The sequence below is a fragment of the Lontra canadensis genome, unplaced genomic scaffold, assembly GCF_010015895.1.
Source record: "Lontra canadensis isolate GAN:19392208 unplaced genomic scaffold, GSC_riverotter_1.0 scaffold60, whole genome shotgun sequence".
Lineage (NCBI taxonomy): Eukaryota > Metazoa > Chordata > Mammalia > Carnivora > Mustelidae > Lontra > Lontra canadensis.
In genome coordinates this window covers 12,714,725-12,739,592 of record NW_022631054.1, presented here as the reverse complement: position 1 = coordinate 12,739,592, position 24,868 = coordinate 12,714,725, and the positions used below count along the sequence as shown (strand labels likewise).

At 44.3% G+C, this 24,868-nt stretch overlaps 3 protein-coding genes across 7 annotated transcripts in view; 2 read left to right on the top strand and 1 right to left on the bottom strand.

Annotated features, from left to right (window-relative positions):
* Positions 1 to 1,999, top strand: part of EFCAB14 (EF-hand calcium binding domain 14) — a 35,396-nt gene extending 33,397 nt beyond the window's left edge. For all 3 annotated transcript variants that reach the window (XM_032877691.1, XM_032877688.1, XM_032877689.1), the window contains one exon: positions 1,231 to 1,999. In XM_032877691.1, coding sequence (XP_032733582.1) covers positions 1,231 to 1,406 — 176 coding nt within the window. In that variant the 3' untranslated portion in view covers positions 1,407 to 1,999. The remainder of the gene's footprint in view (positions 1 to 1,230) is intronic.
* A 4,657-nt stretch (positions 2,000 to 6,656) lies between these two features.
* Positions 6,657 to 8,135, bottom strand: TEX38 (testis expressed 38). Of its 2 annotated transcripts, none has more exons than XM_032877694.1 (2): positions 8,114 to 8,135; positions 6,657 to 7,375 (listed from the first exon to the last, which is right to left on the bottom strand). In XM_032877694.1, exons 1-2 carry the CDS (start codon positions 8,115 to 8,117, stop codon positions 6,783 to 6,785), a joined length of 597 nt encoding a protein of 198 aa, XP_032733585.1. In that variant the 5' UTR covers positions 8,118 to 8,135; the 3' UTR covers positions 6,657 to 6,782. The 2 variants fall into 2 exon arrangements, with proteins under 2 accessions (XP_032733585.1, XP_032733586.1); XM_032877695.1 differs by having other exon boundaries at positions 8,023 to 8,116.
* A 4,134-nt stretch (positions 8,136 to 12,269) lies between these two features.
* The window catches only part of ATPAF1 (ATP synthase mitochondrial F1 complex assembly factor 1), a 29,098-nt gene continuing 16,499 nt past the window's right edge, over positions 12,270 to 24,868 (top strand). For both annotated transcript variants that reach the window (XM_032877693.1, XM_032877692.1), the window contains exons 1-5: positions 12,270 to 12,595; positions 15,849 to 15,957; positions 20,530 to 20,580; positions 21,187 to 21,249; positions 24,563 to 24,613. In XM_032877693.1, coding sequence (XP_032733584.1) covers positions 12,270 to 12,595; positions 15,849 to 15,957; positions 20,530 to 20,580; positions 21,187 to 21,249; positions 24,563 to 24,613 — 600 coding nt within the window. The remainder of the gene's footprint in view (positions 12,596 to 15,848; positions 15,958 to 20,529; positions 20,581 to 21,186; positions 21,250 to 24,562; positions 24,614 to 24,868) is intronic.

The following is a 24,868-nucleotide window of genomic DNA, read 5'->3' as shown; positions in this document are numbered from 1 at the left end:
GACGCTTTATATATACTGTATGTATCACTTCGAAGAGATCTGTAGTCTTCTGCCTTTTCTTTTTAATTGAGATAGAATTCACATACCATAGTAATCACCCTTTTAAATAATTCACAGTTTTTAGTATATTCACATGTTGTACAACCATCACCACCATCTAATTCCAGAACATTTTTTATCATCCTGGAAAGAAATCCTGTACGCATTAAACATTAAATCGTCACTCCCTACTCTCCAACCCACTAGCCCCTGGCAACCACTAATCCTTCAACCAAAATTTGGGTTTGCCTGTTCTGGGTATTTCATATAATTGGAATCATATGATCCATAGCCTCGTATCCATGCTTCTTTCAACATGCTTCTTTCCCTTAGCATAATGTTTTCAGGGTCCACCCATGTTGTGGCCTGTAGCAGTGTTTCATTCCATTATATGACCAAATAATAAATATTCCATCGTATGGATATACTACATTTTATCCATTCATCGGTTGATGGACATGTGGATTGTTTCTACTTTTTGGCTAGTAGGAATAATGCAGCTCTGAACATTCATGTACAAGTGTTGATGTGGGGATATGTATTCATTTCTTTTGTGTATATACCTAGGAATGGAATTGCTGGGTCATATGATAACCCTGTTTTGACTAATAGTATGCCATAGTTTGTTTTACAGGCTCAGCTCCTATCATTAGCTTTTAAGGCTTCTCCAGTCCTTTTTACCCATTCAGCAGAAGAATAGAATCTGGCAAATCTAAAAGGAAAGCCGTGGACAGAGAGAATGCCAGCCCATTCATTTCTCTCTGTGATTATCTGTCACTGCTTCTATTTTGGAAGGATAGTTCCAGTGTTCCTCTTGTTCCTTTTTAAAAGATTTTATTTACTTATTTGTCAGAGAGAGGACTGAAGCATGGAGAGCAGCAGGCAGAACAGGCAGAGGAAGAAGCAGGCTCCCCACTGAGCAAGGAGCCTGATGTGGGGCTCCATCCCAGGGACCTGAGCCAAAGGCAGACACTTAACCGACTAAGCCACCCAGGTGTCCCTGTTCCTCTCATTCTTAAAGAGTCAAGAATTCATCTGATTCAGTGAGATAGTAAGCCTTACCTTTTGGAAACAAAGTCCACAAAATAGCTTTTAGTGCTTTGCATTCAACTGAGACTACTTTTTAAACTGTTGAGTAAATTTAGCTATATGTATAGACATAAACATTTTTTTGTAATTCCTTTTTAACAGATCTTCAGGATTTATTCCACAAGACTGGCCAGGACATGGATGGGAAGCTGACCTACCAGGAAATCAGGAACTCCTTAGGTTCTCCTGTGCCAGAACTAGAGACTTTGAGAGCATTTGATTCTGATGACGATGGAAGATACTCTTTCCTGGAGCTAAGGGTAGCTTTAGGTGTCTAGCCTCATCAGGCATATTTTAGAAATGGGTATATACCCAGGACTACCTAACATCTACTCACCTAACACAAACAACCCTTTTACTTACCCATCGATCCTCCAGTCCTCCAGACTACTGTAGCAGACACATTGCCACCTTTTAACTTGTTTGAAAAGCTATAAAGAAAAGTTATTTTTTTAAAAAAGGCCATTTTACCTATATGATATTCAGAAATCTATTATTTCCTAATGCCAATAAGATCTTAATTTCAAAATTGCCAGGAAAAAAAAAAGTCAGGCCCTCTTTTTCTTTTCTCTTTCCTTTTTAAATTTTTTTTTTAGGGAAGGAGACCTTCTCTTTTAAAACTGGAAAATGTGTATATAGAGAGACTAAGCCACCTTTTATATTTCACTTAAATTTGCCTTAAATTAGCTGCACTTTATACAGACTCAGAAAATGTCTTCTTTTAAAAGCTAGACCTTTTCTGTTTGTAAATATTTAAAATGAAAGAAAGAATTGTGCATATTTTGTGGGACGTCAGAAGAATGGCTTGAAACAGGCTGTGAACAAATGACTTGTTAATTAAAAATCACTAATGTGGTAACAGCTAAAACTATGTCCATGTCTCCTTAAGGTACCTCCTTCAGGTGCTGCTGTGGGGTTTGGCCTGGAAGCTGGAGGACCAGATATGGGGAGGTGACCCTGTCAGGACTGTGCTGCCTCCAGGCTCAGGAAAGTAAGAGTCTGGCTCTTTGTTGCTGTACCCTCAGCTGATCCCAACCTGTGAACCAGACAAGTCTTATTGGGGGTTTTTCTCACTTTTAATCCTATTTCAGGGTTTATGAGCATAAACAGTTCTGCAGTGGGGAGCTGCATTTTCCCCACTGAGTGAGCTACGTTGTCTTCCCCCACCCACCCACTCAACCCTCTCTCAGCTGTAAGCTGGCTGCCGCCTCAGGCCCAGCCTCCAATTCTGAATGGCAGGTCTGTGCTCCTCCGCTCACTGTCTCCACCTGGCTACCCAGGTGGGGCTTTAGGGGATAGCTTTGCCCCTCATTGTAACCCCGGAAACCCCTTGACATTTCGCCTGGAGGCTTACCAAGAAGAACTTCGTATGTTCTTCTGTGGGCTCTGCTGTGAAATGCAGCACATGAAATCAGGTCAGGTTCCCTTACAGTTGTCAGCTCAAGGAGCTAGAGGCATTCTGTCCAGAGGATGCTGAACAGTATCAAGCAGGGGGCATCACATGATGGTAGCAAGTTTTTTCAAATCTCATAACAAGCATGTGCAATACTCTTCCCTTTGAATGCTTCCATGGGTCTGGTACAAAAGGTCCCCAGACTGGAAGGAACCACATCTCCGTGTCACCTGTGTGTGTGTGTGTGTGTGTGTGTGCTGTGCTGTTCTTAGAAACAGGCCTTGGGCAACACAAAAGGAAGAATTTTGTGGAACTTAACTGTTCTGTAGACCAAGTCAGGGAGAAACTAGAGCTTTCATGGCACAGACTTCTTTAGTAGAGCTCGTTTCCATTTTAACTTCATCCAAGTTGCCCTGTTACCCAGGGATGCCATTGAGCACCTTCAAACATTTAAGGGCTGGTTTTTTCTTTATGTGGTGTTCAGTTTAATGTTGACTTTGATTTTTTTTTTCTGAAAGGATGAACATTTAGTTAAAGCAAGATGAAGTCTTTTCCCATGAATGTGTCTGCTTACCTCACTATGGCTTGTGTTTCTCTCTTTAAAAAAAAAAAAAAAAATTTTTTTTTTTTTTTTTTTTCCTATTGAGCTCTTTCTCTTTCTTAGAAAGGTTAAAATATAGCATAAAATTAGCCTGGCACTTTAGGCAACTTGAAGACAACTCTTTTTCTTCTGGCTGCCTTCCATGAACACCCCCTCCCCTTTTAAATATATATACCCTTACAGATTTTGTAACAACCAAATAAAATTCTAGCAATAAATTGAATTATACTGCTATATTTGTATATACTGTACCATAAATAGTATGTCTGTACCTGGAAGGTATTTTTTTGAGAACTGATTTATATGAAATATACTTGAGGGTAATGTAGCTTGTCCATTTTAGTTTCAAATTCTTATTCATGGGCAGATACTCTGAGGACCCCTTAACTCTTTGTGGTCTGTACTTTTCTTTTGTATCAGATAGTTCCACCTGGAGAATTCAGTTTTGTTCTTCAGTTTCTCAGCTGTTTGCCCCCACCTCGAGCTCATCTGGCTCGCATGGTCCTGAAGCCCGCTGGACTTCCTGTCGCCTTTGGCAGAGGTGTTCCGGCCACACTCTCAGACTGTGAATATCCTTGCCGTGCCACTGCCCTAGCTTCCAGGCAGAACGAGGGCATCTGGAACTCTTGTCCCAGGTTGAGGAGATTCATTGGCTTAAAGAGTTTGACGAACCTATTCTTCAGTGACAATTTGGGAGTTTTCTTTGGAAGTTGTCTTAACTTCCCTAACCTGTGACTTGAGCTGTACTCAAGCCTCTTTGCCTCACGTCTCAGCTCTGAGAGGAAGATTGGATTTTGGTGTTTGTTTTAAATACTTTCACCTTTTCACCGTGGCAGCTCCTCCTGCTGCTTTCCTTAGTGACCCAAAGCATGGCTTCTCGGTCCTTTTTTTTTTTTTTTTTTTTTTTTTGCCTGTACTCTCTGGGATAATGTTTACTTCGAGAGCCTCCCTAGAAATCAGAGGACCAAAAAGGTCTTCTAGGAAGAGAAGAGTCAAAGGAGTAGAGAACCTGACTTAGGGGGAAAAGGTAGCATCCTCTTAAGGGCACCAGACCCGGCACTTAGGACAGGACACCCTACACCTGCGGCCATTTCCTCATTTTAAGTTGCTTTGCTGGATGGAACTCCGATGCTCCCACCTGCCACTGCTGGTCTTGCCGGTCACAGTTGAAGACTTTGACTGTGATGGGCTCATACTCATAATGGGCTGCTGTTGAGTTGTTTTTAGTGACAGCTTTTGTTTGCTACACACCTCATTGGCTTACTTACCAACACCAGCTAGATGTGGTCCCTTCTTTCGTATCCAAACCAGAACACATTTGGGTATTCCTGAGACTTATATAGAGTGTGTATTGTTTGTTATACGAACCTAACCTACCTTTGTTGTTTTCTCATATTAAGAAATGTAAATCTACTTTGCTTTAGCGGAGCTATTTTGGTAATGTCTGAGCAATTTTGCTTCTTTGTGGAGAGTGAATTCAAGGTGTCTGTGACTTGAGCTTTGCTTATTTCATATCAGTAATACAGCTATTTTAATTTATCTAAATAAAACATTTCCTTTTTCTCCCACTGTGTCTGTGACTAATGGTTCCCCCTCCCCCGCCATACCTTCGATTACTAAGAAAACAAGAATCTACTTTGATCCCTATTTTTATAGACTCTCCTTTTTAAAGCAAGAACTAACAGATGGTGAAGAATCTGCCTTAAGAACTGCAGCATCTAGGGGCGCATGGATGGCTCAGTTGGTTAAGCCTCTGCCTTCAAGTCAGATCATGATTCCAGGGGCCTGGGATCAAGTCCCACATCAGGCTTCTTGCTCAGCAGCAAGCCCGCTTCCCCTATGCTGCTTCCTCCCTCTTTCTCTGGCAAATAAAATCTTTAAAAAAAAAAAAAAAACTGCAGCATCTAGCCTGAAGAAGAGAAGGCTGCTGCTTGGGCATCTTCGGGGTTGGAGGGGGTGGGTTAAGCGGGGAGGGAGTCCCTTCCTCTCTCTGTATCAGCCAAGCTCCACTTGGGTCTTCATTGGTGTTTGTGTTTTGGGTCTTTTTTTTTTGTTTGGTTGGCTGGTTGAGGGTTTGTTGGTTTTTTGTTTTGTTTTGTTTGCTTCTTGGAGGTATTTTGTTTGTTTTTTAAGATTCAGTAGAAGAGAGTGTTGACAAGGAATGTTCCGTTGCCTTCTTATACCGGGTGGGGGCGGGTGTGTGAAACCCATTCCAAGAGAATGGTCATATAGGGGCTGGGGCTTTTTCACACACAGAAAAAAGAATAAGAAAAATTAACTCTACAAGTTTGCTGGTGTTCTAGGATCATACACACATAAGCAAACATACCCGGTCAGGGTGGCATTTCCTTTCAAGGAAGACAACATAAAGCTTAACTCATTTACAAATATGGTCAGATGACTTCCTCATTCCCAAAGTGAAGGGGAAAATTTATCTCCTAGGGATGGAGCTGGGATCTTTTTTTTTTTAAGGTTTTATTTAATATTTGAGAGAGAGAGCACAAGTAGGGGGAGCAGCAGAGGGAGAGGAAGGAGGAGGCTTCCCACTGAGCAGGGAGCCTGATAAGGGGTCTCCAGCCCAGGACCCTGGGATAATGACCTGAGCTGAAGGGAAACACTTAACCAATTGAGCCACCCAGGCGCCCCTGGGCTTGCTTATCTTTAAAGTGGGACCAAATAACCAGTATTCTCTTTGTCTCTCCTTTTAGGATTGTTTCCAAAATGCACAAAAATATCTCCATATAGTCTGGATGTTAACTTTTGGAAGGTCCATGGATCCCTTTGAGAAAGATTTAAAAAAAAATACATTTTGTGTGTAATTTTGAAGGGTTCAATAACCAGCCCTCCCCCTAAGCCAATCCATGGTCCAAGTTCATTATACCCTGCAGATGTGCATGTGCACACACACAAACACAATCATTTGCCACGTGTTTTCTAACCGGACTTTTCATCAGGAAGGGACACTATGGTGTATGCTGAGAAGACCAAGAACTTGATGCCAGGCAGATGTGAATTTGAGACCTAACTCTGCAACATGAAAACAGTATGCCCTTGGAAACTCTTTTATACGTGGAGGATTGTGAGGTCCATTTGGCAGTTTTCTTGTATTAGACATGTGGAGACAACCGTAAAAGAACTCAGTACATCATCAATATTAATAAAGAATGTGATTCAGCCAGCAATGCAGCATGGCTCCTGGATGTCACGGTGACTTGTTTTACATGTGACACGGCCACTGTGAATTGCCATCGCTCATGCACCCCCAGCAGCTCGCTCTCTGGTGACAGCTGTGCTTAATGTCCCACAGAACAGCAATACCACTGGATACCTGGCCCACAGTCTGGCATACATTTTTGGTCTTAAATACTGAACAGAGGGATGGTGAACTCATGTGTACTGATTGGTGTCTCACCCCACATCCAACCCTCCAGTTCCCATTTACGACCTTCAGCTGTTTTGCAAAGTGCCCCCATCAAACAGGGGAAGGACATTGCCCTTCTAACGACAAATGAGACACAAGGGAACCTTGGGCTTTTTTCAGTCTTTCATAATGTGACATCCAGATGGGCTCTGGCCTCTGTGTCAATCCCACCTCCCTGGGATTAGCTGTATTTTCCTGCCCTGCCCCCGGTCCCTCCAGCTCCCACCCTGGAGAGGAGGCTATAATTCTGAAGCGAGAGGCTTGGTACTGAAGCAGTGGTCTCCATGGGCCATAGTGGGGAGGGAATGGAAGTGGACATTCCTTTCAGGACAGGTGTCCAAAGGGTAGGAGACTGAGTGGTTCAGCATTGGGGGCAGGTTGCACAGGGAAGGAGCAAAGGGTACCTCCTGAAAGATGGGAATCGGAACTGGGTCACTGGTGTGGGATGGCAGCATGGGGGAAGGTAGGGGCTGCAGCGGAGGTTGTAGCAGGGTGGGGACCTCCGGCTTGGGACTGCTGTCTTGGGCAGCAGAGCTCCTGCTCTCGGGGATGTCCAGCTCCCACAGAGGATCTGCATTCTGGACCTCAGTCTCGGTCTTGGTGACAGTAGGGGGAGGGCCTGTGTTAATGGCTGTGTTCATGCCATAATGTCGACGCTTGTTGATCCAGTACAACAGCGGGCTGTAGGTGAATGTGGCAGCTCTCATCACCTCCACCCACTCCTGGGCGCGCTCTTCCCGCCGCAAGTTCTTCCTCCAGTGCAGAAAGAGAATGCAGCCACCGGTTACGACAGAACACAGCCCCAGGAAGCCGAAGTACAGTGAGACCCACACTAAGGCAAGAAAGAAAAAGAGGCAAGTGGGCTGATAACTCTAACTTGGAACCTGAGCTATTTCTTATGCCTCTCCCTAACCCAGTCATCAGTTATCCCATCCACTCAACCACTGTCTCCATTCCTCCCTTCCCTCCTCATTGGCTTGTCTCATCATTCTCTTATTCGGTCAGTGCTATGATTTCAGGCCACTGCTAGCCCTTTACAGATCAAGAAAGCTAGGTCTGGAGGGGGCATGACCTGCCCAGACTTGGTCAAGCCTCTTGTTCCCAACCCTGGACCCATCCAATCCATCCGATGTAGAAGACTTATTAAATAAAGGCAAAGCCCATCAAGGAAGTAAGTCTAGAGGTAAGTCTAGAGTAAGTCTAGACACCAGTGTCCCATCCCATTCCACCATACCCCTTACCCATTCAACTGTGATGTTTCTAGGGTATTCATCGTACCCTGCCCCCGCCCCCGGTTCAGTAGAGAAACATAATCTCTGCCCTCAATCTGTAGTTTTCTAGAGGAAAGTATATCTTAACTGCTTAGCACTCCTCCATACGGGCTACCCCCCCCCCCCCATCCATGTAAAAGCTCTTCCCTGAGTGTCTGCCCCTTGCTAAGGGCACAAGGCAAGAGGCGGGGACTAGAAGGGCATTTACCACCAGGGAGGCTCAGGTCCTTCTGCTGGGAATCCATAAGGTCAAGCCTTGGTACCCAGCTGATAGCTCTGGGGAGAGGGAGCTCACCTACCCATCTGCCCTGCCAATAGAAGGCCCTGGAATACTTAGTCCCATTGTTCCCTAAAGGTGAGGTCTCTGGATTCTGAGCAGTAAACATTCTAGGGGCAGGGCTTGTGAAGTCTTGGGTTAATGGAAGCAAGGGACTCTATCCAATGATGTCTCATAGGCCTAGTGTGTCTCTACTGCTGGGGAATGACCCACCCACTGAACGGTCTGCCCTCCACCTCTTATGATGAGCCCACAGAGAAGCCCCCAGGAAAGAGCCCCCAGGTGTTTCAGGGGTCTATCCATGTTTCTGGGCTTCAAGAAACAGTTGATGGTTACCTGTCGCCAGTGGAGGAGTGGGGCAGGGAGCACACACAGCTTTGGGCAGCCTTGCCTTCAAAACCTTTTTTTTTTTTTTTTTTTAAGATTTTATTTGAGAGCACAAACGGGGAGTGGCAGGCAGAGGGAGAAACAGCCTCCCCATTGAGCCAGGAGCCTGATGCGGGGCTCTATCCCAGGCCCCTGAGATCATGACCTGAGCCAAAGGCAGATGCTTAACCAACTGAGCCACCCAGGCGCCCTGCCTTCAAGACTTCTATGACCAAGTTGCAGGAGAAAACCTGCTCAAGGATACTAAGTGATCAGTGCCTCCATCCTTGGCTCTTACAATCTCTCTTTTGTTTAGTTACCTTCCTTCAGCAAGTGTTTCCTGGGCATCAGGCCCTGTAGGAACTCCCCACCATCCAGCCCTACATCTCTTTCCAGCCTCACCATCCTCCCTATCCTTCACACACCTTGCCTTCTGACCAGACCAGACTCTTGAAAACAGACTCGGCCTCTTCACATCTCTGGAGTTCTGCCCGCGCTGCTCCTCCACCCAGGAGTGCCTCCCCACTTCCCCCGGACTGAATACCTACTTATCCTTCAAGGCCCAGCTCAGTCCCCCAACTCTGTCACAGTCATTTCTGTTGGCTTCCCTGAATCCCATCCTCTCCAGTTCCAAGGGCAGTTCCTGTCAGATGCTTGAGCCCTGGAGGTAGAGGTCCCCCACCCGGGAGTCAGCAGGGCAAGGACTCACCCAAGAGTTGGAGACTTGCCACGCCTCCCGGGGCAGCTCAGTTAGAAAGCCTTGCCTTAGTGAAGCCCAAGTCCCCCTCCCTGAGGTTGCACCCCTGGGCCTAGGCCAGCGAGTGGGACCACTTAATTACTTCACCCTTTCTAGTCGCCCAGCATGGGCCTCGGGGCACTATTCAGCTCTGATTTCCCTCCAGGTTCCGCTTAAGCTCAGCTCTCTTAGCTCACTGGCTCCTGCTTTTCAGTCTCTTTGCTGATCTCTCTTTTCCCTGATTTCTAAATGCCAGCATGCCCCAGGACTGGGTCCTCTGCCCTCTGTCTCATTCCTTCTGTCAGTGATCACCTCCAGACTCATGGCTTTAAATATTACACAAGTACTGACAACTCACACTATCTCCAGCCCAAACGGCTCCTCCAGACTTTGGACTCCTTCACCTAACAGCCTGGCTGACAGGCCTACCATTAAGGGGATTAAGTCTATTAAGTTATCTCGAAGGAACACACCCCAAACCAAACTCCAGATCAGCCATCCTCCAAAACCTATCTCAGCCTTCTCCTGTCTGTAAATGGCAACTCTGTCCTTCCAGTTGTTCAGGCCAAAAGCCTGTAAGTCACCCTTGACTCCTTTCAGTTCCTCATAGCCACATTCACTCCGTTCCACAATCATTAGGTCTTACCTTCAACACACATCCGGAACGTGACCCCTTTCCCATCACTATCACTGCATTCTACCCACCACCCTCCACCACTTGGAGTACTGGTCTCCCCGTTGGGTGACTAGCCATCCCACTTTGCCTGAAACTGAGGAGGTTTCCAGGACATAGGATTTTCAACGCCAAAACCAGGGAAGTCAGGTAAACTAGGACAAATTGGTCACCTTTGGGAGAGCTTCCATCCTTGCCCCCGCCTCCCTCCACGTTCTGTATTTTGCCAGCAGCCAGAATGATCCTTTACAAAAGTAAATTTAAAAAATAAAAGTAGAGCATGTTACTTCTCTGCTCAAAGCCTACAGTGACTTTCCATTTTACTTAGAAAAAAAACCAAAGTCCTTAACCAAGGTCTACAGGGCCTAGAGTGCTCTAACTGCCCCTCCCCATACCTCTTCACGTAAGAACCTCCTTGCTATCCCACAAGCAGGACAAGTACGCTCCTGCATCAAGGCCTGTGCACTTGCTCTGTCCTCAGTCTGGAAGGCCCTTCTCCCAGATAGCCAGACAGATGATTCCCTCATTTCCATCTGCATTCTGCTCAAGCATCCCCTTATCTCTCTCTCTCTCTCACTCTTAACCTGCTTTGTTTTCCTGCATAGCTTATATCATCACCTAACCTTACAATTGACCCTGGAACAAGATGGGGATTAGGACTATGATCCCCGCACAGTTGAAAATCCATGTGCAACTTTTGACTCCCCCAAATTTAACTAATAGCCTACTTTTGACCAGAAACCTTACCAATAACACAAGCTGTTGATTAACACCTATTTTGTATGTGTATTATATAATATACTGTACTTTTTTTTTAGATTTATTTTGAGAGAGCCCATGCACACAAGCGGGGGGAGGGGCAGAGGGCAAGAGACTCAGACTGCATGCTGAGCATGGGGTGGGGGGTGCACCTGAGATCATGGCCTGAGCCAAAATCAAGAGTTGGAGCTCAACCGACAGTTGCCCCCATATGTCATATTCTTACAATAGAATAAGTATTCTTACAAATGAAGTAAGCTAGAGAAAAGAAAAATGTTAAGGAAATCATAAGAGAAAACACATTTACAGTGTTGTAAAAAATCCACGTGTAAGTGGACCCCTGTGACTCAAACCGGTGCTGTTCAAGGGTCAGCTGTTTCGTTTTTTGTCTTTCATCCTTCTAGAATGTAAGATCCATAAATTAGTAGTAATCAAGGAAATAAATACCTAATCATAACTACTATGTCATAATGACTACGAAGAAAATAAAATGAGGTAATGGGATAAAGAATATAAAGGGACAGCATGGATCAAGAAAAGTTCCTTTGAGGTGCCAACCTATGAACTGAGCCATCAATGATGAGGCCACCACATGCAGATCCAAGCAGAGGGATCATCAGCCAGTGCAAGAGTCCTGAAGCAGGTCTAGGTCAGCACACTCGAAGGACTTACTAATCTCGAGTCCACCACACTACTACTAGCACAGGCCAGGGCCTAGGGCCAATCTCTATGAGTGCAGGCTGGACTGAGAAAAGTTGAAGGCACTCTGTTCCTGCCCGGGAGGAGTCCACCATTCATGAGGGGTTTCTACCAGGTAAGACCCAGACAGGAAGGACTTCCGAAAAGGCAAACTGATCATGCCATTGTAGTGGGCTTGCTCCAGGCCTGGCCCTGTCCTGGGAGAAAGTGAGATACAGAGATGTTGATGTCACTGTGTCTGACCCCAGGAACTCCCACTTGGTTCAAGAGGATGAAGAAGATGGTGGTATTGGGTCAACAGGGAAAAAAAGAGCATTACAAGGATCAAAAACAGCCCAAATCAATACTTGTTAGAGACAGACACAGGTGTCTCTTTGGAGAGGAGGTTTGGCTCTAGGTCAAGGCACAGGAAGACAAGTCTTTGGAGGCAGCTGGCATCTTGCAAAGAGTTCAGTCCTTGGGTAGAACTTGGGCAAGTCTCTTAATGACGCTCAGCCTCAGTTTCTGCACCTGTAAAAAAACAGAAAAGGTCTGCCTCACAGGATATGAAGCAGATGGTGTCCTACACAAAGAAACACCCAGGAAAGAGAAGCTGCTACTGTGATTATAGTTGAGGAAAGGGGCTTGGATGCTGAAGGACAGACAACTACTGCCGGCGAGCGCCAAGAGAATCTGCAAGGCAGCAGATCTGAGCGGCTTTTCCGGAGGAGAGGGAGCGCGGAGGCTGCTGGATCCGAGCGGGAGGGCGTGGAGCCGGGCAGACTTGGGGCGGGGGGAAGGGAGGAGACAAGCGGTGGCACCCCGAGCCGCCCGCCGAGCGGGTGGCGGAGCCGCTAGCCCTGAGCCGCTAGCCCTGAGCCCCCGCCTCCCCGCCCCGGGGGGCCCGGAACCTTGCGAGCGCGGAACCTCGGTGCCGGAACAGGGGCGTGGCGGACCCGGAGCGCGATGGAGCAGGCGCGCTGGCCGCGGGCTGAGGCCGACGCGCCGGAGGAGGAGGAGGAGGAGGCGGGGGCGGCCATGGCTGCCGTGGCCGCGGCAGGTGGTGCAGGCCCGGCCGTGTTGCAGGTGGCTGGTCTGTACCGGGGCCTGTGCGCCGTGCGCACCCGCGCCCTAGGCCTGGGGCTCGTGTCCCCCGCGCAGCTGCGCGTGTTCCCGGTGCGTCGCGGCTCGGGCGGCCCCGCGGGGGGCGCCGACGGCAGCGGGGTCGGAGCCGAGCTCGAAGCCAACCCCTTCTACGACCGCTACCGAGACAAGATCCAGCAGCTGCGCAGGTGCGGACCCCGGCCGGCCAGTGGCGGGCGGGGAGGGGCGGCGCGCGACCCGCGTTTCTGGTGGACCCCACGCCTTCAGTGCTTAGAACAGCCTTGCGAAGCAGGCTCGGTTACTGTCCGCACTCTGTGGGTGATGTGTCTGTCTGTGGGCTCAGAGAAAAAGGATGACTTGCTAACATCACACAGCTAGTCCCAGAAATGAGAGTCTCCGCAAAGTCCTGGCTCTTCCCCGAGTTGTCAGTGCTCTAGTTCTCAAAACGCTGAGGTGGAGTCCTGTGTCAGCCTTAATGAGGTAGACGGTTCCAAGAAACCTGCCCTGATTATAGAAATGGGAACATAGAGCCTTCTAGAGAAGGGACTTGACTTGCTCAAGGTCACATATTGAGTCACTGAGGCCTGGCCTAGAGCTCGGGTTCCTAAGCTTCTAGCTACAGCCCTGAATACAAGGAAAGGAGGCTGGGGAGAGAGCAAGGCATCAAAGACTTATGGAGTCACAGATCATCCACTGAACCGTCTCATTGAGAGGGAGAAACAGAATCCGCAGCAAAGACCTGCCAGAGGTCACACAGCTCCTTGGGATTCATCTGATCTGGAATCCAGGGTTTCTAACACTACCCCTCAGCTTCCAGATGAAAGGACTTGGAGATCAAGAGGCTTGAGGTAGGTGCAAGGGGACCAAGAGACGGTCTTAAGAGTTAAAGTGGAAAGAGGTGAAGAAAATGAAAGGTGAAAATTAGAGTGGCTTTGAAGAGAATCTGGCAGGGTAGGCAAGCAGTTGTCTTAGAAAGGAAACCAAAAACTGCATACCGTAACTTCCTTGAGTTCTGTCTCATCTCTACTTCCATGGCCTGAACATACTTCTCCATCATCTTCTGGACTCTTGCAGTTATCGTCTAGCTAGTCTTCCCCTCTTCCACCCCGGTCCGTCTCACTGCTGCTGTGGTGACCTTCCTCCCTTTTTGAAAAAAACTGACAGAATAAAGGAATGAATATTTTTGCCTCTTTCCAGCAGCATTCAAATATACTCAAGGATTTCTCTTCTTTCTTTTTTTTAAAAGATTTTACTTATTTATTTGACAGAGATATAGAGATCACAAGTAGGCAGAGGGAGATGGGGAAGCAGGCTCCCCGCTGAGCAGAGTCTGATGTGGGGCTCGAGCCCAGGACCCTGAGATCATAACTTGAGCCGAAGGCAGAGACTCAACCCACTGAGCCACCCAGACGCCCCAAGGATTTCTCTTCTTTAAAACCTTTCGTTGACCTACATTCCCCTCTGGCCTTTTCTCATTGATCCTTTTCACAGGCTACATCTTAGGAGAGTTGTCTACTTATACTTTGGATACTTCACAGTTCCCACTCATTCCCACTCATGAACCAACGAATGGCTGGTTTTATTCTCCTTCCCCACCAGATCATTCCCATCAATATTTTCACACACTGCTGTCTCAAAGAGTGAGCATCCCAAAGCACCCTCAGTGACTCTAGATAATGTCCATATTCCTCAGTGTTCTATACAAGGTTTTCATGCTGTAGCATCTGTCAGTCTCTCTACATTCACTAAAACCTGGGCCCTTGGAGCACCAGCCACAAGTTTGGTGTGAGCCAATAAAAGGACAAGGCTATATGCCCTCTTCACCCCTTCATCCCAGTATCTGGATTTTTGCATCACACTTTGCATTGGTGAGTTGGGAATATTTGATCTAGCTGCAGGCCCACTTTATCTAGAGTGTGGACAAATTGGAGGGTGTCCAAAGAGCAGGTTTACAGTGAGGAAATACTCACAAATCACATGTATGAAGAAGGGCCAAAAGAACTAAGGAAATTTAACTTACAGAAAACTTTCAGGGGTGTCATAATAGCAATTTCCAAGTACTCAGATAAAAGGGATTAGACATTTTTTCTTATTCTTGAGTGTGAAAGATATAGATGAATAGATTTAAGCTCAGAACATTTTAATAATAAAAGATGTCCAAGGTGGGAATGCATAGACTCCAGTGCCTAGGCCACCCCTCACTCTCTATCCACTCACCATGGCAGCCCAGGTTTGACTGTGGATGCTTGCAGCACTAACCCTGGTCCTGGCATTTGCAGCCACAGCAGGTGCCACACCCCACAGGACAGGACCCCTGGAATGACTGCACTGAGTTGCTGGCCTGCTGTGGAGGGAAGGAAGAAGATCTGCCCATGTAATGGCATGAAGGACATAGTGTTTAATGTCACTTCTGGAACTGATTTTTATGAAAGAGGGGCCCCATACAATGCCTTGACCAGGAATCACTCCACCAGAAAAGTGATCAGGATGTTCTTGGATCCTACAGACTGCACCTATGACACTACAGGTCTCATGGCCCAGGAGCTGTAATCCCTGTATGATGTCTTCACCAAAGTGTCAAATATCACATCCACATCGTTGACTACACAGCCTAAAGAATTCTTTTTTTCTTTTTTAAGATTTTATTTATTCATCCGACAGACAGAGTTCACAAGTAGGCAGAGAGGCAGGCAGAGAGAGAGGAAGGGAAGCAGGCTCCCCGCTGAGCAGAGAGCCCGATGCGGGGCTCGATCCCAGGACCCTGAGATCATGACCTGAGCCGAAGGCGGAGGCTTTAACCCTCTGAGCCACCCAGGCGCCCCAGCCTGAAGAATTCTTAACAAGGATGGCAGCCCCGACCTGGACTTGGGCCGGAAGACCAGCTTCGTTTTGACATAAAGGACCAGTTCTAATGTTTCATCTGCAAGAGCCAGTTCTTTGGAGAGAGAGTCAGGGAGAAACTCAGGTGCTAAATCTTTTCCTACAAAATGCCTCTAAATTACCTGCATCTAAATAAACAGATGTTTAACCTTTGCATGGGCTGAAGAAGATGTCCAGAGCTAGATGTGTTCATGTAAAAGCTTGACACCGGCTAGGCTACTGGATTTCTGCCTGAGTAGGATGACCAAGCGAGATGATTTCAGAGTCCCCTTCCCGTCTTGAGGATTTGAATTCCAAGTACCCAGAGTATTAGTACCTGAGGGACCAAGGTTTACATCTTCTAAGAAGTAACCTGCAGGAGAAGAATGTTATGCAGGCCCCTTGAAGGTTAACAATAATTAAATAACTGGATTTATTTTTCCACTTTCTTGATTTATAGGCAAATCCTTCAGCCTTTGAATGCTTGTGTCCTCTCTCTCTCTGGAAGTGCAACATGATACTTAGTTATTTCTAAATTCAAAAAGTCCCAAACGTTTTCACTTTTGGTTTACCTTTAATCAGGTCTGACCCAGCTGCTTTTGAATCCCGACTGGAAAAGCGCGTTGAGTTTCGGAAGCAGCCAGTGGGGCACTCCAGGCAAGGTGACTTTATCAAATGTGTAGAACAGAAGGTAAGACCTGCTCCTCTTTGTGGTATTGGCTCCCCAGTGTGCTACACCCCCATCCCCAACCCTATGCTGGGAGTGGGCTCACTGATGGGTCAGCTGGATGAGCTGAATGTAGCCTCTCTCTACACAGCTCAGTCTCCAACCATAAATGGTATCCTCCTCTTTCTGGCAAAGTACTGTGGTCATGGTAGAGGTACAGAGGGATGAAAATGACAGTCCATGCTCCTGGCGGGTGTGGTAGAATGGTTAAGGCAAAGCACACATGGCAAGGGGACTCTGGAGCTCCAGACAAAAAAGTGCCTAATAGCTACTCGCCCTAAACAAGAATCAAAGCCGGGAGGGAGCATGTTGAAATTTAATACAGTGCTTTTCAAACGAAGTGATCTGCAGTAAGAAACCTATTTTATACTGCAGTTCAGCATATACATGTGTGTGATTATAACTAAAGCAGAGCTATTACAAAGCAATGCTTATTTTTATTACATGCAGTGCACTTCTTTTTCTTTTAAAAACTTTGGCCACAATCCAGGAAATTGATTTCACAACCTGAGATTTGAAAAATACTAACCTAGGGTGGTACACAGAACAAATTGGGAGTTGGAAAGGCTGAAACCAGGAAGGATATGCAATAATCCAGGTGTGAGCTGTTTGGGCCTGAAATAACATACAGTGGAAAATTGGGATTCTGCATTGTGTTTTAGAATGAAAGATGTTTATTTAATTTGGACAGTAACTTTTTTGCCTTGAGTATTCTAAATTTTAAGAGAGTCCACTTAGTCTTTTAATTACTGGTTGAGTTCATGAGAACAAAAGCAAGTCACTGGGTTAATCATTATAAGGTTGGGGAGCAAATCCAACCTCCTATCACAAACATAGTTTACAACCTTATGTGAACAAACAAGTCTCTATTACAGATATTTTAAGAAACGTAATTTCCTATGGTAAACACAGTGCCAAGGTTACAAATCAGTAGCTCTTGGAATATTACTGTATTATAGACTTTGAATATGACATGGGAAAGCTCTTTGCCCTCTTTTGTAAACAGGCATAGAAATTCACTTTCATGATGATAAGATGCAAACGTAAGTCAAGATTTACCTTAAAGTATGGCAACTCTTGGGTAAATAATGACTTACTGTCTTTCTTATTTAGCTAGATAAAGGGGGCTAATGACTCCACTCACAAAGCCTTTTCTTTGCTCTGAGTCATTGGCTCCCTAACACATGAGACCCAGCATTCCCCGCAACCTGACACAGGGCTTGATGCCAGGACCACAAGATAATGACCTGAGCCAAAGTCAGATACTTAACGAACTGAGCCATCCAGGCACCTCAAAAACTTTTTTTTAAAGATTTATTTATTTATTTGAGAGAGTGTGTGCCTGAGTGTGCAAGAGAGTGTGCATGATTGAGCACAGGTAAGAATGGAGGGAAGGGCAGAGAGAGAGAATCTTTAAGCAGACTCCCTGCTGAGCATGGAGCCCTGATGTAGGGCTCATGCTTGGCTCGATCTCACGACCCATAGGTCATGACCTGAGCTGAAACCAAGAGTCAGATGCTTAACCAACTGAGCCACCCAGAGGTCCCAAGGAAAGAACTTTTAAATAAAATACTTATTTGGTAGATGATATGAAATTTCTACAATGAATGAGTAATATAAATGAAATTTTTATGAGTGAACTTTAGTATATAAATTCTTGAGCACAATTATGCTGTGAAACCTAATGCAGTCATCAGAGGCTCTTACCTGTATGTGAAATCACCATGAATACGTAAGCAGCAAATGCTGACTGGTATAGGGGTATTGTGTTACTACTTTTCAAAACTCCCAAACTGTGAGTGGTGTTATCAGTGATCCTCATGAGATTTCACACTATGCAACCTTTTAGGTTATATAGTAGTTGTGTTTGTAAAAAACTCGGGTGTTTATTAAAGCCATGTTAAAAAAGAAAAAGGAAAAGCAAAACAGAGGTTAGAGTCTAGACCCAGGTAATTATAAAAAGGTTTTTCACTTATGAGGACATCTGACTAGACACTGAAAAGTGCAGAGTGAGGGAAAATTCTTCACTATGTGGAATTCCTTTATAAGATTGCAGCTCCTGGCACTGCTTACCCGCTCACAAATACAAATGTCCTCATCCAGTGAACTATTGTGATAACAGAAAAGTTGTCCACACGGATTTCCAAAGCATCTACATGGAAGTAGTTAAGTACCCATTTAAATGTTTTATTAAGGGACCCTGGGTAGTTAGTTGGTTAAAGCATCTGAAACACTTTTGGCTCAGGTCATGATCCCAGAGTCCCAGGATTGAGCCCCCAGTCAGGCTTCCTGCTCAGTGGGCAGTCTGCTTCTCCCTCTCCCTCTGGCACTCCCCCTGCATATGCGCTCTCTAATAAGTAAATAAAATTTTAAAAAAGATAAATGCTTTATTAAGTGTTCTTAGGGCTTTCGGCACATACCTTCAACTATAATTTTAATTACCATATTTCATTGGTTCTAAAACCCACTTTTTTTTTTTTTGCATTTTAACATTTCCAGAATTATCTTAAAATTGAGGTGATATGACAGTATTGTGCTATTATTTAGTTGGCATCATTTTCTGATAGATAAAATAATGGTTTCTCTTAAGTAATGTCTTAATTTAAAATAAAATGCAATAAGCTTATACTTGGAGCTTAAATTTGTTATTTCTGAAAGTACAAATGGAAATAAAGAATGGATTGGAGGGACACTGTGGGAAAAGAATATACCGGGTTTGGTGATTAAACACTTCTCCAATGAAGACATACAAATGGCTATCAGACACATGAAAAAATGTTCATCATCACTAGCCATCAGGGAGATTCAAATTGAAACCACATTGAGATACCACCTTACACCAGTTAGAATGGCCAAAATTAGCAAGACAGGAAACAACATGTTTTGGAGAGGATGTGGAGAAAGGGGAACCCTCTTACACTGTTGGTGGGAATGCAAGTTGGTGCAGCCACTTTGGAAAACAGTGTGGAGATTCCTCAAGAAATTAAAAATAGAGCTTCCCTATGACCCTGCAATTGCACTACTGGGTATTTACCCCAAAGATACAGATGGAGTGAAAAGAAGGGCCATCTGTACCCCAATGTTTATAGCAGCAATGGCCACGGTCGCCAAACTGTGGAAAGAACCAAGATGCCCTTCAACGGACGAATGGATAAGGAAGATGTGGTCCATATACACTATGGAGTATTATGCCTCCATCAGAAAGGATGAATACCCAACTTTTGTAGCAACATGGACAGGACTGGAAGAGATTATGCTGAGTGAAATAAGTCAAGCAGAGAGAGTCAATTATCATATGGTTTCACTTATTTGTGGAGCATAACAAATAGCATGGAGGACAAGGGGAGATAGAGAGGAGAAGGGAGTTGAGGGAAATTGGAAGGGGAGATGAACCATGAGAGACTATGGACTCTGAAAAACAATCTGAGGGTTTTGAAGGGGTGGGGGGTGGGAGGTTGGGGAAACCAGGTGGTGGGTATTGGAGAGGGCACGGATTGCATGGAACACTGGGTGTGGTGCAAAAACAATGAATACTGTTACGCTGGAAAGAAATTAAAAAAAAAAAAAAAGGAGAAGGCAGCTGTGCAAATGGAGGGTTCCTTTTGTTTTGTTTTCACAGTGCAACTGAAGGTGAGTGGTATGAAAAGCAAATCAATTCTCTTTTTCTGGAAAGTTTATGAGTGAAGGACAGACTACATTAGGATGCTGCCACTATATAGGGGTATGACCAAAAAGACAATGGTATATCCAACAGATTTTTCTACACCAGACTTTTGCCTAATTTGTTGGTACTGGTTCTGTGGGCTTCCTTCATTAAAGGTTTGGATTCCTTGAGGCACATAGTAACAAAAGACAAGATTTTATGCAGTGTTTCTCAGCCTCGGAATCCCAGGTGTAGATTGTACTCCTCCTGAAAGGCATGGGCTTGAACTGAAAAATTGAGCGAATGACTTAAAACAACACATCCCTGTTATCAGCAATCTCATAATAGGATTTCCTGGCCGTAGCCTTTATCAGAGATAGTGAACTAGGAGAAGAAATAATCACTAATTTAATAGAGGGATAATAAGAGTGAGTGCTGGAAAGACTAGTCTGGTAAGGATGCCTGCCATCAGAAGTGTGTCACAGATGAGAAACAGCCTTCGAAAATACAAATTTTCCATTGCTCACCTCCTTGTGGCTCGCTGTGGAGCAGATCAGAGAGCAGAGCACAGGAAACCCAAGCAGGCCTCATTCTGGGAAGGAATCCCTCATTATCCGTAGTGGCAGGTACAGAATGGACTCTATGTACTGGAACATGGTAGTTACTAACAAGTCTTTTCTCATCTCTCCATCTCAAAAGCTTAGTCATAGAAAAGCTGTCTCCAAACGATAACTCATAGAACAGTGTGTACAGTTACTATATAGAATGTAGAAAAGTGAGGTTTTAAGTGTCAGATTACTAAATGAGATATTGTGCACCTCACCCAGCATGATGGTCTTTTTTCTTATGAGTAAGGTGTACAGATAAATATCCTGTCTCATCATGTATTTCAGACAGACACCCTGGGGAAACATCCTGTGAGCAGAGGATTCACTAAGGGCAAGGTAGGTTTCTAAAGATCTAAATCTGAAGTCATATAGAATATATATAACAGGAGGCTGCAGATTTGAACATACTTACTGTGGTTCAGTGATTTTGTGATTTTTTTCCAACTGTGGAGATGAAAAATATTTCTATGACTTTTTATGTCCTTGATATAATTTCTGGCATAGTGTGGGTCCTGGGGTTGCTAGAGGAAATATGATGGAAATCCTAGTCATATGCTTTCTTTCTATAGGAAGTAATTTTTAAAAATCAAAATATGTTTACTCATTTAATTTGCAAATAAGGAGCCACCCCAGTAGAATAGCAGTTAAAGGTGACAACCAGATTTTCTCTTCTTACCAGCTGCAAAATGCTGCAGTGCTCATCAGTGAGGGTAAAGCATTTGGAAAGTACTTATATATACCCCCCAGGAATAGGACTGTGAAAACCTGCCTGGGCTTAAGGGTTCACTTCTCTGAGCATGCAGGTTTTATTATACACACTCTGTACTTACTGAAGATCGGCTCCACTGTCCCGATCTGTCGCTTCCCACAAGGCTTACAGGTAGCTAAACTGTTTTATTTTTTTAATTGTGGATGTTAATTGCCTTTTGTTTTCTCATTCAGACTCTCAGTTCAATCTTCAACATTGAGATGGTGAAAGACAAAACTGCAGAAGAAATAAGACAGGTAATGAATGAAAATGGGCTTGCATACTTCATGAAAATGTGTGCTCTCTAAGCCAAATCTGAAAGGAGAAAGGAGCATATATTTCTTGACCCCTCTTTCTAGCCAAAATGAAAGGTGGTCATAGAAAGCAAAAGTGATCAATTACGTGAAACAAAATGGCAGAAGAAAACTTAACCTTTCTTGATTTTACTCCTATATGTCTAATCAACTCATATTACCCCCTTCTCTTTCATTACCATTGCCCACATCTTTTTTTTAGGATTTTATTTATTATTTGACAGAGAGAGACACAGTGAGAGAGGGAACACAAGCAGGGGGAGTGGGAGAAGGAGAAGTGGGCTTCCTGCTGAGCAGGGAGCCTGATGCGGATCTTGATCCCAGGACCCTGGGATCATGACCTGAGCTGAAGGTAGACGCTTAATGAGTGAGCCACCAAGGTGCCCCCAAACCCGTTGCCCACATTTTATTTAAAATCGTCAGTACTGTGTTCAGAAACCTAATTAGGTTTCCCTGCTCTTATTCCTCCCTGCTTCTCCACCTCTCATAGCCTTGCCAGTTGAATGCTCTTAAAGTTCTGCTTTCATATGAAAAAGCATAGTGTATTCGTTAAGAACACAGACTCTAGGGGGCCTGGGTGGCTCAGTCAGTTGAGCACCTGCTGGTTCTCCCTCTCCCACTCCCCATGTTTGTGTCCTCTCTCTGTGTGAAATAAATAAATTAAATCTTTAACAAAAAAAAAAAAGAAAAAAGAAACCAAGACTCAGAGACTCAAGAGCCAAGCCACGAGTTTTAAGTCCTAGCTCTGCCACTTACTACGTTAATGACTTTGATAAGTTATAACCCTACCCCTAACCTGTCTGAGTCTTAGTTTCTCTCTGTAAAGTGGAGATAATAATACTAATAGTGGTATTAATAGTACTTATCTTGGGGCACCTGGGTGGCTCATTGGGTTAAGCCTCTGCCTTCAGCTCAGGTCATGATCTCAGGGTCCTGGGATCAAGCCCTACATCAGGCTCTTTGCTCAGCCCAACAGTTCTCTGCCTGCCTCTCTGCCTACTTGTGATCTCTCTCTCTCTGTCAAATAAATAAATAAAATCTTTAAAAAAATATAGTACTTATCTCATAATAGTTATGATAGTACTTACTTGTAGAGTTCTTTGGGGAATTAAATGAGTTCATATTTGTAAAGCACATAGAACAGTGCATGGCACAGAGTAAATGCTACATTTTTGTTTTTAAGTAAATGAATAAAAATAAATATTATGTCAGTGACCTGCTTGCAAATGTTCAGTGACTTCCTGTATTCCTTTGCTTGCCATTCAGAGTCCTTTGTTATTATAGGACCTTCTTCAGGGAGCTTTCTGGACACCTTCCTTCAGAGCACTTATGTCCTACCTGTTTGATTATTCCATACACCTTAATTTGCACTGCTGTTTACATTTTCATATCTGTGATCCTTTTCTCTCTAATTAGACTATTATAAGCTCTTTATTGGCTTTTCTTGTAATTCCATGAATTATTTTAGGTATATTGAGAAAATCAAAATAATAAAGCAGTAGACTGTATGCCAGGTACTAAGTGCTTCCTATGCGCTATTTCATTAAAGTCTCATAACTGTCTTGAAGTGCAGGTGCTATTATTTACAGTTTACAACCACGGAAACTATAATTTAAAGAGATTAAGTAGCTTAGGGTAGAGCTGGGACTCAAACCCATGTCTCTTTGACTCTGCATCCTATTCCCCTATGGAAAGTTGTGCCAATTGCCATGAGTTTCCTTTGGGTACTGTGTCATTTGTATCAGCGGAAGCATTTATTGAATATCTACTAAATACCAGGTTGTATGCCAGACATGGAAATAAATGAGAGAATCCCCTACTCTCAAAGAGTTTTAGCCCGTAGAAGGACAGAGACAGAAACAGACAAGAACAGCATAGGGTTCTAATATGTGTTAATAGAGGCTTATGCAAAGTCTCAAACTGTGTCTTTGGGAAGAGATGCCAATAGAAAGCGGACACCAACCATGTTTTTTAGGGGAGAGAGAGAGAAGCCAGGCCCAGGAGCCTTGATCATGTGATGAATATCATGCAGACCTATAATTTTAAACATAAGTTTGTGTTTGTTAAAATAATTTTGAGTAACCAAGGTCAGTTATGTTAGGAAACATCTGTCTATAAGTTTCATTGTTGATTCATGAATTATCTACTAATATAGATTAAATAAAAATAGCAGGATATGTTGTCGTTAAAATGAAAAGACTGTCTGACATGTAAAAAAAAAAAAAAAAAAAAAAATGGGAAAACAACCTTGGGCTGCACTGATAGTGGTTTGCCCAGGTCCTGGGAGGTAATAGTCCTTCCGTACCCTGTGTTAGTTAGATTATACTTTGATTAGTATCTTCACTTAGGGCCCCCCCTCCCATTCTTATTGAAAATGTTGGCAAAGCAGAGCATCTCTGAAGAGGATGGCCCTGTTCTTCAAAAGCTCACTCGGGTGTCACCTTGGCTGTGATGCCTTCCCTGACTTCTGTGCCTTTGCTAATGCTGTCATTCTTTACTTAAGATGTGTGTCTTCTATCCTACCTGTTCATCTTCCTAGCCTCCTTGTTCACTGGGCTAACTCCTGATCATTCTTGAGGATACAGTTCAAGTGTCCCCTCCTCTGCCATTCATTTCCTAACTTGTGTTAAGTGTGTCTTTGTTGCCCTCAGAGCACCTTGGCTGTGGTTTGCACTGTAATGCTCTCGTGCTAAGCACAAACATACTAGTCCTCACAATAATCCTGTTAGATTGATATTATTGCTGTTTTACTGATGATTATGTTGTTTAGTATTATGTTATTTAGTATTTTCAGTAATTGGCCCTAAGTAGCATGGCCAGCAAATGATTGGAGCTGGGATTTGCATCCAGGTCTGCCTGACTCCAGACATTGGGTTCTGAATGACTGTTGTCCTGGCTGTCTGAGAAGCCCACAGTGGGCTGGGGAATATGGGTTTTGGGGAGAAAAAGAGAAGATATGAGAAAAGAACATGTCTGTTGCATACAGGCACATCTTGAGAGAAATGATTAACAAGGTCATGGAATCCATTTGTCTGACAGGAATTTATTATTAAGAGTTACAGTTTAATCATCTATAACAGTAGATGGTATTAAATCTTTTTTGTAATCATTTACTAGTAATAAAAGCATTACATTGGGGTTTTTTCCTTGTTATCAAATAGCATGTTAATTCTGAGCAATGAAAGCTGTCACTGTTTCTTGGCACAGGTTGAAAAGATTACCCACATGTCACAGACACCCTCTCTTTTTTGTACAGATTTGGCAGCAGTATTTTGCAGCAAAAGATACGGTCTACGCAGTTATTCCTGTAAGTAGTTTGGAGGGAAAATGAATGTGTTATAGCATGAAGGTCAGGGCTCTAACCTTAGCAGGCAGTTGTCTTTACTTTTTCTATGTTTATTGCCTCTTGAGAACTTATATTTATAGCTCCAAGGGTTTTTATTATGCCCTAAGCACCAAAGATTGGAAGCTCCATATGGTATATTTATGGCTCTTGTTTTCCCTCTTTCTGGTTTAGAAATGTCTCTTTGACTCAAGTCTCTGACAAGGGAGCATGGTGTAA